Raw genomic sequence first — 15,767 nt, forward strand, 5'->3', positions numbered from 1 at the left:
ATGACTACGTATAAATACAATATATACAGGATAAATTGGAGATAATCAACAGAGGGAAGGCAGTAGATTTAAAATCTTCCTATAGAAGATGGGATTTTTTATGAGATTTGAAGCCAGGAGGTAGATAGAGATGATGCTGAGAGAGAGCATTCCATGCATAGGGAGAGGAGAAAGAGACAGTGAAAAAGCTTGGAGTCAAGATATTAAGTGTCTTGTGTAAGAAACAGCCTAGAAGACAATATGGACGGATCACAGTGTATGTGAGGGGGTGTTAGAAGACTGGGAAAGTGGGAGGGGACCTTTGAAAGTCAAACAGGGGCGGCTGGGTGGTGCAGTAAGAGTGCCGGCAACAGGGGGTCGGGAGACCCGGGATCAGTTCTGGCCTCAGATACTTGGCACCCACACAAAAAATAACTGGCTGTGTAACCTTGAGCAAGTTACTTAACCCCAATTGCTTTTAAAAAAAAAAGTCAAACAGGATTTTATATTTGATCCTAGAGGTGATAGAGAACCAAAAGTTTATTAAGGGGAGGTGGGGTGGACATGATCAGATTTGTACTTTAGGAAAATCACTTTAGTAGCTTAATGGACTGGAGTGGTAAGAGTCTTGAGGTAGACCTACCTGCTGGCTATTACAATAGTCCAGGTATGAGGTGATGAAAGCCTGCAGCATGAGGAAGAAGAGAAGGAGGAATATTCAAAAGATGTTGCAAAGGTGAAATTGTCAAGAGATGGTAGAAGATTTGAAATTGAAAAGAGATGGTGAGGATGTGAAATTGACCAGGCCTGGTAGAGACGTGAAATTGACAACAGATGGTGAAGATGTGAAGTTGAGAGATGGTACAGAGGTGAAATCAAAAGGTCTTGGCAACAGCTTGGATATTGGGGGGGGGGGGGACCAGGTACAGCTACTGAGCAGTCCAAGGTAACTCCTAGCTTGTGAGCCTGAGGGTCTTGGAGGATGGTGGTACCCTCAACAGTAGTAGGGAAGTTAGGAAGAGGGGTAAATTTTGGAAGCAAAGATGAGAATAGTGGAAGGAGCACCAGTGTTGAAGCTGGAAGACCTAGATTTCAGCGTCTGAATATACTACTTAGCAAATCGTTTTCCTGTTACAGGGCCTCTGTTTTGTGAGCTGTAAAATGAAGCAGTTGGACTAGATAAATCATTCAACAAATACCTACTATGTTCAAAGTAGTACACTAATTGCTGGGAATATAAATATAAAAGTTAATTAGTCTTAGCCCTCTAGGAGTCCACATATTGCTTCTAGGTGGAGAGGGGGGGAAATGTTCACCTATAAGAAAAGAATATACAGATTCTCTCCCTTTCTTTCTCCCTCCCTCCCTCTCCTCTCTCTTCTCTCTCTCTCCTCACTCTCTTTTTCTCTCTCAAAGCACAGTGATGGATGAGGGGCATCAGGAAAAGGCTTCTGGAAGAGGTGATATTTGAGCTAAGCACTGAAAGATGCTCGAGATTCTAAGAGGTTAAAGTGAGGAGGGAGAGAATTCCAGGCATGGAGAGCCTGTACAAAAACCCAAAGTCAGCAGTTGGAATGTCACGTAAAGGAAGCAGGGAACATACTCTGTCGTTTTTGGCTAGGATGTATAGTAGTGAGGGGGAGCAGTCTGAGGAGCCTGGAGGCCAGATCTGTGCTTTAAATGCCTAAGGGGAGGAGTTTTTTTTACTTTATCCTAGGGGCCAATGAGGAGTCATTGAAGCTTCTTGAGCTAGGGAGGAATGGAGCCTGAACTATGCTTTAGGACATTCAATTTAGCAGCTATATGGATATAGGATTGAGGGGTGGGATGATACTAGTTCAGAGACTTTAATGTAGGGAGTTCAATTAAGAAGCTTTCAGTAGTTCAGATTAGAGATGAAAGCTGTTACTAAGGTGATGGTGATATTAGAAAAGAGAAGAGGATAAGTCATCTCTGTGTTCTTTAATTGTTCCAACATTCTGTGATCCAGTAGGAGCCCAAGAGGAAAAAAAAATCAGTAGAAGAAAGTACATATTTTAGTTATGAGGTGATTCATAACCAAGAATGGGGTGGAGTTGTGAGCCGGAACATTGTCTACTTTGGACTGCTGTTTTAAAAATGACTTTCCATCCTAGTGCCCTGAGAAGGTGGAGAAGTTAGAAAGTGTTGAGACAATCAGTAAAGCTACCACCTTTGTGTTAAAGAGAATTTCCTTGAAGCTTTCTCCCATGCAGATAGAAGGAAGTTAGTTTGCCTCTTTTATACAAATCCACAAATTTGACTTTGGTGTTAAACACGTACCTTTCATATGCAAAAACTTCTTCCTCTTTCCCCAACTCCTCTGATTTTTTCCCCCTTTGAGAGTAGGGGGAAAAAAACTATTTAAAACTTGGGGGAAGGGAGATTTCTGGGTTCCCACTTACACTTTTCTAAAAAAGTTGGTTTTATAGTTTCTGTGCTAAAAACAAGAGCTCTTGGAAAAAAGGAACTGGCTTGAAAAGCACTGGGCTCTCCTATCCTGAAATGGAGCCTGCTTGTCCTATTTGCTAATCAAATCTGCCCTCAGGGAGAATGGCTGTCTTCCTCTGGAGTTTGTGAGAAGGAAGGCCTATGTTGAATTGGGCAGTCTTAAAGAAGTTTTCTAATAAAACCTATCTTCAGCTGTATTTTATGACTTTCAATTTCCGGGGGGTGGGGTGGGGGTGGGGAGGAAGGGGAGAGTCGGGGAAGGGGATGAGAAAGGGGTCAGGAGGGTGACATGCTGAGGGACTGGCTTCCTAGGAAAGAGCCTGGACAAAGCATCTGTGGGCTCTAGGCAGGATTTAAAAAATCAAACCCTGAGTGCAATTTGAGCCTTCCCTGTAACACATGACTTGGCTTATCACAAAATAAATACCTAGGAGCCATGGAGAAGGGATTTTTCTGGCATTCATGAATAGAATTAAGAAGTGCCCTGTTGGTTGCGCCCCATACCCAACTGCCTACTTTGTCAACCTTTAGTCTCAGCCCTGCCCTAGGCCCAGTGTTACCCGTGGTACCTCAGATCAGTAAATGTCTTGCATGGGAGGTGGAGATGGGAGGGAGGTATTGTTTCCACCTCCTCACTCCCCCATTTCCCTTTGACCGCCTAAGATAAAATTTTTCCAGCACTCCCTCCATTGAAATGTCTCTCCCAAGTCACCAGTCAACTTCTCCAAATTGTTGAATCATTCTTGGCCTCAGTTTCTCCATCTATAAAAAGGTGGGGTTGAATTTAATTCCTCTGGGATCCCTTCCAGGTATAAACCCTACGATCCAAAGACCCTAAAAAATGTTTTGTTTTGTTTTGAAGTTAATAGCTTCTATTTCCTCAGTACCTAACTTCCACTGAACCTGCTCAGCTAATAATTCCACCATTGCTATATCCAAGGCCTTACCTTTCTTGACCTCTCTGCAACATTTCATACCTTGGAGACCTACTTCTCTCTTTTCTCAAAGGAAATTCCATGACAGTGCTCAGTTCTAGTACCTTTCCTACCTTTTAGACCTCTCCTGACTTTCTTGACCTGGTTCTACTTCCATCCCTGAGGTCCAAGTGTCTCCTCAGGTCTGCCTGAGGTCCTTTTCAATCCAGAAGCATTTATTAAGTGCCTACTATCTTCCATTCACTGTGCTAAGTGCTGGGAATACAAAAAAGAGTCAAAAGGGAGCTCCTGCCCTCAAAGAGCCTACTATCCAGTGGGGGGGGGGGGGTGAGAGGAGGAACTACATGTAAACATATACAAAGCAAGATGCATACAGAATAAATAAGAAATAATAAACTGAGAGAAAGCACAGAAATTATGAGGGGTTGGGGAAGGCTTCCTGTAAAGGTGGTATTTTAGTTGGGATTTAAAGGTAGCTAAGGAAGGTATTTTATATTCTCTTCCTTGGTGATATATGTCTTTGTGGGTTCAATTATCACCTCTGTTGTAGCTGACTGACTCATACATCTGTGTTTACTATCTGTGTGACCTTAATCAAGTCATATAACCTCTGAGGCATTTTTCTCATTTATAAATGAGGAGATTGGACTAGATAGTTTTGTAAGTCCTTTCTACCTTTAATTCTGTGATCCTTTGATCCCCAGTGTATTTATCTAGGCCCCATCTCTTACCCATGTCTTCTCAACTGCCTGGTTGACATCTCTACCTGGATGCTTCCCTAACATGTCAAACCCAGCTTATTCAAAAGTGAACTTATCATCTTCCCCCTAAACTTGTCCGTCATCTCGCCTCTTCTGTTTTGGTTCATGACCCTTGGTAACCTGGCCCCTTTCCTTCTCTTATTCCTTAATCCCCTCCACATATTCTCAGATTCCGTGACACTGGCCTCCTTGTTCTTCCTCAAATTAGACACCCCTGTCTCCAAATTCTGGGCATTTTCACTGGCTGCCCTCCAGGCCCGGAACTCTCTCCTCAAATCTACCTCCTGGCTTCCTTGGTCCCAGCCAAAGCCCCACTTTGTCGAAGAGCCCTTTCCCAGTCCTCCTTAATCTTTGTGCCTTCTGTCTGAGATCATCTCCAGTTTATTCTGTATATGTTCTTTATACACAGTTGTTTTTTATGTCATTTGCCCCATTATGCTGTGAGCTCTTTGAGAGCAGAGACTGGTTTTCATTTTGTTTTGCCTCTCTGTGTGTCTCCAGCAATTAGCACGTGTTTGACACATAGTAGGCACTTATAAATGCTTGTGGGCTTGACCTCTCGCCTCTGAGTCAATCAGGTTTGAAATTTTGGACTCATCATCTGTGACATCTAATCACAACCAAGTCTTGTTGGTGCTATCTCCACAGTATCTCTCTTTTGACTCCCTTCTGCTAACCCACCCCCCAGGTGACTAAGGATTCTTAACTAGTCTCTTTTCTTCCATCCAGCCTCTTCTCTCTCCAATCTGTCCTTCACAAACTGTCCTCATGCACAGGTTTGAGAGAACAATCACAAATTGATTTTTATGCTTATATGTAGACATGTTGTCTCCCCCAATAGAATGAAAGCTCCTTGAAGGCAGGAGTTATTTCATTTTCACCTTTGTATCCATTGTGCCTAACACAGTTCTTAACTCAGAATTGATGCAAAATAAATGACTTAATTGATTGATCAAATCACTCCCTTGCCCCTAGACCTTCAGTAGCTCCCTGTTGCCTGTGCAATAAAATAAAAATACCTCAGCTTGGAATTTCAGGTTTTCTGCAATCAGATTTCAACCAAACAGGACTGCTACCTATTCTATAATTTCTACCATCTTGTGTGCTCTTCACACAGTAGATGCTAAATACGTGTTTCTATTATATCGTCCAGTTGAAAAATGGGGAGTGAGGGGGAGGGGTTGAACAATAAAGTATGGTTAATAACAGGACTGGGATGGAGGAGACCTGGGTTTTAGTCCTGGCCCTGCCCCTTTACTAGCTCTATGATTTTGGGTAATTCATCTTGTAAAATCAGGGGTTTGGACTAAATAATTCCCAAGGCTGCTTCCAGCATATTGTGATTCAGTGATGTCTAAGATCCATCCCAACTCAGCTATCTTACCTCATTGTCTTTCAGGTGTTGAGTGAGGGATATTCATTTTTTTCAGGTACCAGCCCTGTTTGATGAGGTGGCCATATATTTCTCTGATGAGGAATGGGAAGTTTTAACTGAGCAACAAAAGGCGCTCTACCGGGAGGTCATGAGAATGAATTATGAAACCGTATTGTCTCTAGGTAAAGATTTGCTTTCTTATATCTCCTGGAATCTCCGTCTTGAGGATTGTATCTGTGTCTTATTTCTAGTGTGTCAAGATAGCTCTAGCCAAAACTTGGAATCTCTCCCCTCAACAGTTCATATTTACTAATTTCTTGTTTAAAATATTGGCACTTAGAGGGTGCCACATAACTCTTAATCTCACCTCAGAACTTTGGTGTTTGAATTCTGGGCATCCTCATTGCAAAGAAAATAAGTGTGACATTGGATCAGACCCATGGTGCTTCTGGTCCCATAGTTTATCTCTCAGTGACATCAGCAGTTGGCAATGCATAATCTGTGATGTCAACTTCAAGTTCTGGGTTGTACCCCAGAGTATCCTTGGCTTCCATTTTTAATGTCTTTTGGATCTACCATCCATAAATTTATCTGAATTGATTTAAAACTTGTCCATTAAATATGTTAGATTAAAAATTTACTGTTTACTAAAAGCAGCCGCCCCACTTAACAGGATTGTTGTGAGAATCAAATGAGACAAAGAAGCACTTTACAGATGATAGCTCATGTTATGAGTAGAGGTAAGAGGTTAGAGCATAAAAAGAGTCTTCAGGACCTTCCTCTGACCCAGACTACCTCCTGGACCACTCACTGCCTCCAGGCAGCTCCCCCAGACCTTAAGTTGAAGAACAGTTACTGAGTTACATTATTGGTAAAGGGAGTTTTCTCACTGGAATTTCACTATGCCAATAATCAGGCCCCATATTCAGACAGAAAAAAAGAATAAGCAATTAAAAAAATTGTCTCTTTAAAGAGGCTCCTTAGTGTATTTGGATCTGGTGTCCAAAGATCTGGGTTAAGTTCTGATACTTAGTAGTCATGTGACCTTGGGCAAATTACTTAAGTTCTGAGGCTCAGTTTCCTTATCTGTTAAATGTGAATAATGTTCACTCTGCTTACCTCAAAGGACTACCATGAGGAAAGTTTTTTTTTTTTAAGTAAACTGTAAAATATTTGGTAAACATGAACTGTTATCATTGGTATCATTTATCTATTTGCTAAAGCCAGTTGCTGTCTTGCCCTTTCCTAGTAATATCATCAACTCTTGTCCTTGCTGGCAGAGATCCTTCAGTTCCTGACTGGAAAGTGCATATATTTCTCAGTGGACATTTCCTTCAAGGAAACCCTGAACTTTCCTCCCCCTTACTTGGCTAAACTGTGTGTTTCCCGTATTGCTGGGATGGTAGACTTTAAATCATACGTTACTTTGACCGTGTTCTATAATTGTGACCCATTCTTTCCTGTTTTATTTTCTGTGAACAGAATTCCCATTTCCTAAACCAGACGTGATCTCTCAGTTGGAAGTAGAGGAAAGCCCTTGGGTTCCTTACCCTCAGAACTCTGAGGATTGGAAATTCCAAGGAGGCTCCTTCACAGGTAAGAGAGTAAATCTATTCAGAATGACCTTGGAGGAATGTATGCAGCTGGAATCATTGTAGTTCAGACACAAGGACTGGATTGGTCATGGTAATATGATATTCATCAGTGTATGGTACTAGATAGCAGGGGAAGGTTTGTTTTCTGTTTTGTTTTGTTTGGGGCAAACCAAGAAGGATGAAAACAAGCCTCCAAGGACTTTGGAACACCAATTTCCTTTTTAGTTACATTTGGGGAAGTAGACTCAACAGACAAATATGCTCCACGTTGGTATACACATGTCCAAAAAACAATAGGTTTATGCACTAAGGTTGTCAGGGCAAGGTTATTTGAATAAAATATCATGGCTGCTTCCATCAAGACAGAGTAACTTTATTAACTGTCTATGGATAGGAAACAGGGCTTAAAATAATTCCTAATCATACTCAGCCGTTTTAGTCAGAATTTAGAAATGGGCTAGGTCCTGATTAGTGCCAATAATCAATCCCCTGAAGTAGTCACATGTATTCTATTCATACTATTCAAAGTTGTAATTATGTTAAATAAGGTCATTGGTTCCAGCCCAATGGAAATTTGTAGTGTGAATCTGATTCAAGCAGTTGAGTGGAGTTCCAAAGAGACCTAGCTATAACTACCGTGTTTCCCCAATAATAAGACACTGTCTTATTATTTTTTTGGACAGAAAAACACCAGAGGGCTTATTTTCAGGGGAGGGCTTATTTTAATGAACATTGACAGCAATTTTAATAAACAGGTAAATGTGAACAAAAAAGTGTACCTTTATTCAATAAGCAAATCACTGGGGAAGAACAGGATGACGCGCTCACTGCTGTAGCTCTGATTGGATGCAGCTCGGAACGCGGCGTGCATTTCACGGGGGGGGGGGCTACGGTGCATACAGAGGGTACCGTAATGTAGCGTGTAGTGCAGGGGATCACCTTCACTACAGTAGCAATCTCAATAGGGCTTATTTTCGGGGGAGGGCTTATTTTAGAGGAATCTTACACAGTAAGGGGAGGGCTTATTTTCAGGGTAGGTCTTATTATCGGGGAAACACAGTAGTTATAGCTAGGTCTCTTTGGAACTCCACTCAACTGCTTGAATTCACAGCTGTGCTGTGAAATTGGACAGTACCCGTAATACAGTGCTAGACTTGGAGTCAGGAAGATCTGGGTTCAAATTCTGATTCAGTCACATACTAACTTTGTGATCTGAGGCAAGTCACTTCCCATCTCTTTGCCTCAGTTTCCTCATCTGTAAAATGGGGACAATAATAGCATCAGTTTCCCAGAATTGTTGTGAGGATCAAATGAGGTTAAAATATGTAAAAAGCTTAGTAAACCTTAAAGCTCTGTAAATGTTAGCTGTTATCATTGGCATGTTCTACCTGGGTTTGGCTTTTTTAGTGAATTACTATAACTTAGAGAGATGTTTGAGCTTAGAACCTGGGTCACTTTCCTGGGGTTTTGCAACATATTCATTATATGGATGGACTGATAACTGGGAGGAAGAAGGGAACAGGCATTTTAAAAATGTCTCCTCTGTGCCAGGGACTCGGCACTCTGCTAAGCACTTTACAAATATTATTTCATTTTTGAGACTAGAGCCTAAATTTCCTGAATTCTTTTTTTTTTTTTTTGCCTTTGGAGGGCAGTTGGGGTTAAGTGACTTGCCCAAGGTCACACGGCTAGTTTTTGTGTTAAGTGTCTGAGGCCAGGTTTGAACTCAGGTCTTCCTGACTCCAGGGCTGGTGCTCTTACTTGCTGTGCCACCTAGCCACCCTGAAAATTTCCTGGATTCTTATGCTAGGTTCTTTCTGTTAGGTCACACTGGCTAATGTCCCCCTGAATAGAGCTTCTGTACATTAGAATACATAACTGATAATTCACAGACTTGATGTTGTCATGAGAATAGAGATGCCGAACCAAATGGACTGCCTTTTGGAACACTGGAGATCTGAAAGTGGAAAGGAAGAAAGGAAAAGGCTTGAGCAGATTTTTATGGCGTCTTCAGATGCCTAAGTCTTCCCCTATAGCTAATTTTTCATTAAATGTAGGAATTTACATGTAGACTAATAGTTTTTAACTCCCCTATTATCTCCCAGGGAATGAAGAATCTGATCTAAAGCATCCAGAGTGGACCCCTCCATTGAGCATCACTCCTCATTTCCCCCAGCCTCAGCATCTTGAAAACTTTGCTTTCCATCTGCCCCAGGACATCCCAGAAATGTCTGAGTGGACTGAAGGGTACCCATTCTTCATGGCCATGGGCTTCCCAGGGTATGATCTGGGAATAGATGACATAGCAAGTAAGTTTCAGCTGAGTAGGGGAATCCGCCGGAGCTATGATGCAGGCTTCAAGTTAATGGTTGTGGATTATGCAGAAAGCACTAACAATTGCCAGGCTGCTAAGCAGTTTGGTGTTTTGGAGAAAAATGTCCGTGACTGGCGGAAAGTGAAGATGCAACTCCAGAACGCTCATGCAATGCGACGTGCTTTTCGAGGCCCCAAGAATGGAAGGTTTGCTCTGGTGGACCAGCGAGTGGCCGAGTATGTGAGGCAGAGGCAGGCCAAGGGAGACCCAATCACTAGAGAGGCAATGCAGCTTAAAGCCTTAGAAATTGCCCAGGAAATGAATATTCCTGAAAAGGGATTCAAAGCGAGCTTGGGATGGTGTCGTAGGATGATGAGGAGGTATGACCTCTCTTTGAGACATAAGGTACCTGTGCCCCAGCATTTGCCTGAGGACTTGACTGAGAAACTCATCACTTACCAACGTAGCATCATGACCCTTCGAAAGACACATGATTATATGGTGGGGCAGATGGGCAATGCTGACGAGACTCCAATCTGTTTGGAGGTACCATCTCGAGTGACTGTTGACAACCAAGGGGAAAAGCCTGTTTTGGTGAAGACCCCAGGCAGGGAAAAACTGAAAATCACAGCAATGCTAGGTGTCTTGGCTGATGGAAGAAAATTGCCTCCATATATCATTTTAAGGGGAACATATATCCCACCTGGAAAGTTCCCCAGTGGGATGGAAATTCGCTGCCATCGCTATGGATGGATGACAGAGGACTTGATGCAGGACTGGTTGGAGGTGGTGTGGAAACGTAGGACTGGAGCAGTGCCAAGGCAGCGGGGTATGCTGATCCTAAATGGTTATCGAGGTCATGCTACTGATTCTGTCAAAAACTCCATGGAAACCATGGATACAGACATGGTCATCATCCCTGGAGGCTTGACTTCTCAGCTACAAGTGCTTGATGTGGTAGTCTATAAACCTCTGAATGACAGTGTGCGTTCCCAGTACTCAGAGTGGCTCCTTGCTGGCAATCTGGCACTCAGCCCAACTGGCAATGCCAAGAAGCCTCCCCTTGGCCTGTTTCTGGAGTGGGTCATGGTTGCATGGAACAGCATCTCCAGTGATTCCATTGTCCAGGGATTCAAAAAGTGCCACGTGTCTAGCAGCATGGATGATGCGGATGTCCTGTGGGAACTTGAGGGTGACTTGTCGGGAGGAAGTGATCCCCCAAGAGAAGGTGAAGGTAACAGCATGACAGAGAGCAACTGAAGCAGAAGTTAAGGTGATATATGAATGAACAGTGCCTTTCTTAGCTGATATGTTCATGTTTTACAAATTTCCATTCCCCTTGTGATCTTCACTGGGCAGATGGTAGGCTAAGGACATTTTCTGCTTTTTGGGGGACTGATTGCTTGCTATAGATTTTATTTCATGACCCAGGAGGACTTTTATAACCAAAATGAACAATGAGTAAGCCACCAAAACAGAAGTTACATTGAAACAAAGTGTACTGGCTAAAAACAGCAGAGAATGTTACTTAGTTAAAACCAAGTCTTAATAATGGAATGTTATGTCTGAAAGCCAATTTTTTTCTTCTCCCTTATAATAGAACCTGAGAAGCTGTGATAAGTTTTATGTTCTTTGATGTACTTGTAGTGCCACAAACTTTCATTGGCTTGGGCAGTACGTTGGCAGATGGCCAAAGTCCAATCTGACCTCAATGAACGTGGAATCTATGCTTCAATGACTGAATTGAGTTGTTTTCTTTGCACCAGTACTAGGGGTCTTTTACCTATGAACTACTGAAGCCCCACTTGGGAATCCAGATCAGTAATCCAGGATTATGGATTTCCTGTGTACATGGCACTATGCAAGTCCCTCGGGGATACAGACAATTTAAATAAAACAGGGTCTTTGCTTCTTGAGTGCTTCCTGAATAACTGTAATCCGCTGGCTGTTCTGTAAGGTGTTTTTAAAAATCATTTTGTTAATCACCACAATGATGTACTTGAGCAGGCAGTGAATGACAGAGATTTCCTGTCGTTCATAGATACATCTGAACAGCAAGAACAAAACAAGTTATGGCCAAGACCTATGTGAAAGAACTTTTTAAGCTTGAAAATTGTTTGGGGTTTGTTTTTTTTAATATAAGGTATTTTTCTTCTAAACTTAGGGCAGCAGTGAGTACAGTTTGAGAATATAAGATTGCAGGTCCTCAAGGATTATTTGAATGAGGAAGAGCAGAGATTCTGATAGATACTGATTAACTTTACAGGAAATGGGGAGCAGGATGCAATGGAACGCTGCCCCCTGGAAGGAAGGGTGATTCTTTTTACCTCCTGAAATAGGAGCAGAGAAGAATGATACCGACAGAAATATAATCTCACTATATATTATTGTGTACTTGTTGCGTCTTAGAAATAATTTGAATAGTTCTTTCTCCTAAAAGCATTTTTTGAAGTCAGGGACAATCCCAGTGGGATGAAACAATATCGATACTTGAAATAATATTGATACTTGTTGAACCTTTTCAAACATTAAGAATACCTGTCCTTGGTACCTCCAAATTAAATATATACCCACCCACCCTTTCCCCCCCTCATTTTAAAATCTGTAGAACTGTAACTCATTTACCCAAATTAGTTCAGATTTTATGTCAGTGAACCAATAAAAAGCTGATTAGAGTTTAGGTTAGGGTAAGTGATCCTACTACCTTAATGGTTCCAGGGAAGAACTGGTTCATCTTAAAACTATTTGAAATAGTTCTTATATTGTGTCTGGGTGTGTATCACACCACTGGTCCTCTAACTTCAGTCTGTCTTGCTGTCATCCTTGACCTCTCTTCCCGGGAGAACACGTTCCTAAGATTGTCAGACTCTGAACTTAGCAGGTTTCGTTTCTTCCTTTTCACCACCTTCTAGTTGCATTGGTCACAATCAATTTTCCAAGATGGGTACAGAATGTTGCTGTGACCCTCTTTGCCTACTAGACTTGGTCTCTGTCTGGCAGATGGATAGGAGCCATCCTTTTCCAAGGGTGATATGTAGTTGGACCTGGCCGAGAATCAGAGAATCAAACCTGGCATTGCATCTTTGTCAGGTGCGATTCCTGTTTTCATCTATCTAGACTCCTGTCATTTCTCTTCACATCTTCCATTCTTTTCTTTTGAGTTTAAGAAAACAGTGGAGGGGGAAGGGGGCAAAAAGAGAGAAGATGTTAAGATATGGAAGAATTTTACCTTTTCCTACAGCACCATTTTGAAGGGCTAACCATGATTTTTTAAGAAAAAAAAATCATGAAGAACTTTGATCAACAGTTTCTTTTCTTCTAAAACCAAGGACTGATTTATGCTTGGATTCTCTCTTTATTCCAGCAAGTGGAACTGTGAATGGAAACAACTGAGGAAGAAAATCCTCAGGAAGGTTCCAGGGATGCAGATGCACAGAAAACATCAGGAAAATGACAAGTTGGTCAGAGAAGCCTGGGTAAGATGAGCCACGGGTGCATCCCCTCCCAAGAATGCAGAGCCCTTCCCCTCAGGAGAGACATTTTCACAAGAGATTGGATGTGGAAAAGAAAAACTGAGCTTCTGTTCTGTCTGTGGCACTGTCCTGAAGATTATTCTGTGTGCCCACCAGAAGCAGTCTGTAAATATCATGGGTGACAGAGGCATTTCATGGAGAAAAGCCCATTTGTGCATCACCACAAACATCACATAGGAGACAAGCCCTACCACTGTCCTTTCTGTGGGGAAAACGTCAATTATTATTTGTTTCATTCCGCCTTTGATAATGTTTCCCAAATGCCATCCCACGTAAGTCACAAGTGGGGAGGTGGTTCTGTAGCTGCATGTAGTTATCACTTAGGGTTTCTTTATGTTTTCCTCTCTTACTGGAAAAACCAGTTAGTGTTAATGGCAAGATAAGATATCCTGAACTGGTGCCGGCAGATAAAATGCTTCTATAAGCGGTAAACTAGATTAGGATGGAAGATATAGGATAAAATAGAGTATTCTGTACTTACTTACCCTCTCAAATTAGCAGGCAGCTAGACTTTTTCTAGTCTCAAACATTGACTCCGGGGTATTTTCCCCATTATATTTAAAGCTAAGGCGGCAATCAATACAAAGGCTATTCAGGCTGCCAACAGTAGTTCTCATAAATTATCTACTGTATATGGTACAAAGTCCTTGTACTTCTCTGTTACTCATTTTGCTAGTTTCTTTAATAAGTTTTATCTTCACAAGGGCAGTGAGGGGACTTGGACCTTTGGCCACTGCCATTTGGGAACTTTGGTGTAACAACTCCACCTCTGCAGAGGTGGGATCGCTTTATCTTTATAATTTTAAGAGATTTTCATTCCCACTTAGTCAAGGAGGGGTAGGAAAGCTTTTGTTTAAAGCTGCCTACACCTCACAAAGTGTAACAGAAGCTCATGGACAAAGCTAAAATTAGAAATGCTAATTTAATACCAAATCTGTGTATCTAAATGCCAGTTACCTTTTTTCTTGCTGTTTTCTCAGCTCACTTTTCCACTGCTAGTAAACCGCTCTTGCCTTCCTAAAAAATCCCTATTTCTGACCAGGGACTCAGGTTCTCTACAGGGACATAACCTTTCGAATGCCTTTTTCGCTTATTTTTCCACCAGGGAAACAGTGGATCCAATTCAGTCTAACTTCTTTCTGCAGGATAAATGACATTTGACTAAATTTCATTATCTTCCTTTGAACTGCATTTTTGCAGAAGGCTTCTCTCCCGTAGGATATTTCTACATTCCCTCTCTTTAACTCTGTTACTGGAACTGGCTTCCAGTTCCAATCTCTTCCACGTCCCCTCCAATCTTAGCTAGTCTTGTCCCTTACCCCCTTTATGTTACCCTAAATCATCTGTAACTGAGAGGTTATCTTGTACTGGGAGGTTCAAGAATTTTGTGATCTTAACTTCAGGATCATGGGTTAGAGGTTAGGTAATTTTTTTTTTCCACTGGGAAAGCTGGGCAGTGAATTAATCAGCACTTACTTCATTCTATGAACAATCCCTTCCATTTTTTCATCAGCATCTTTTAGTGGTGGTTGTTCCAAACCCATGATTTCCCTGGTGCAGGGAACTGCCCCCAGGGCAACTCCCTCTGCCAGTGCAGATCTCAAGAGAGCTGCCTAGAGCACTGAGAAGTGACTTGCCCAGGGTCACGCAGCCAGCATCGGCCAGTTCTCTACACCACACTGCCTCTCATCAGCATCTGACAGGGTGCATCATACCATAGAATTCTCCTAGAGTAACAGTTCTAATGTCAGGGTTTTCCGGGGCTCACATGTTCTTCCACTGATTTAATTATGATCTATGCCTCAAAGCCCCAACACTTTTACAGAACTATTACTTATAATGACTGTAGCATATATTTGTTTTCCTGGACTCAGAATCAGAGATAGCTGAAATAGAAGGTAGGTAGAAATTAACCCCAACAATAAAATTTGATAATAAAAATAAAGACTGTGGTGGTTTTATTTCATTTTCAAGTTTTGCTATCCTGCCTCAAGGATACTTACGGCACATCCTATTTCACTTTACGTTTTATTTATTCCTCAGGTTGGTGGCTCTGGCACAGCCACAAATAACACAGTTTAGTTATTTTCAGTGGAAGGAGTGACACTGGTGCCATGGGGTTAAAATGGGATTTTTGGGTCTAAGGGGAAGAAATAAAATACTTGTGTCACAATTTAATTTGGCAATCAAAGGGCCTCATAAGAAGAGCCGTGTACTTCAAGTCAAATATGAAGCAACCCCTACAAAAGAGTAGAACCTCTCAAGATGATAACTGACTCAATTACTAGCAGAAGTGTTTGCCATGATGTCAGTAAAGGAAACGTCAAAATTTCTTTTTCATAAATGTCGATGAAAAAACTGAGAAATAGTGAACCAGTTTAATGACCTACAAAACCCATCTGTGTATGGTCCTCCCACTGAAAGAACACAGAGACCTAGAATTAGGCATCTTCTCATTATCCATCAAGTGTCCAACCCTAATACAAGCCATTTGCTATCCTCAGAATGAATTAGAAGCCTCTTAGACAAGGTTTTTAAGTCTGCTAACCATCAACAACAGTACTAAACCACTGAAAAAAAATATTAACTCTGGTTCTGTCTTAGCTTTTCAATGACAGTCATTCAAGGAGAAAAAAAGTTTAGATAGGTAGATCAGTTAAAAAAAAACAACCTAAAATCCCTGAAATGGAGTGTTTTCCCATCCCAACTGAAAAGGGTTTTTCACACTTGTACTAAAAAGTTCATTTTGAATAGGTTGTCCTGAAACAAAGCATTTACTTTGAACAACACAAAACCTCATATATGA

The 15,767-nt window shown here is 41.7% G+C and overlaps 1 protein-coding gene across 3 annotated transcripts in view; it reads left to right on the plus strand.

Moving 5' to 3' along the window:
- POGK (pogo transposable element derived with KRAB domain) overlaps positions 1-14,906 on the plus strand; it is a 24,895-nt gene extending 9,989 nt beyond the window's left edge. For all 3 annotated transcript variants that reach the window (XM_069094699.1, XM_069094698.1, XM_069094697.1), the window contains exons 3-6: positions 5,575-5,701; positions 7,002-7,115; positions 9,220-10,701; positions 12,793-14,906. In XM_069094699.1, the coding sequence (XP_068950800.1) occupies positions 5,575-5,701; positions 7,002-7,115; positions 9,220-10,688 (1,710 nt within the window). In that variant the 3' untranslated portion in view covers positions 10,689-10,701; positions 12,793-14,906. The remainder of the gene's footprint in view (positions 1-5,574; positions 5,702-7,001; positions 7,116-9,219; positions 10,702-12,792) is intronic.
- Positions 14,907-15,767: the final 861 nt, after the last annotated feature.

Source organism: Petaurus breviceps, unplaced genomic scaffold, assembly GCF_028583685.1.
Source record: "Petaurus breviceps papuanus isolate PSGF00001 unplaced genomic scaffold, PetGlider_PUasm1.0 220, whole genome shotgun sequence".
Classification (NCBI taxonomy): Eukaryota; Metazoa; Chordata; class Mammalia; order Diprotodontia; family Petauridae; genus Petaurus; species Petaurus breviceps.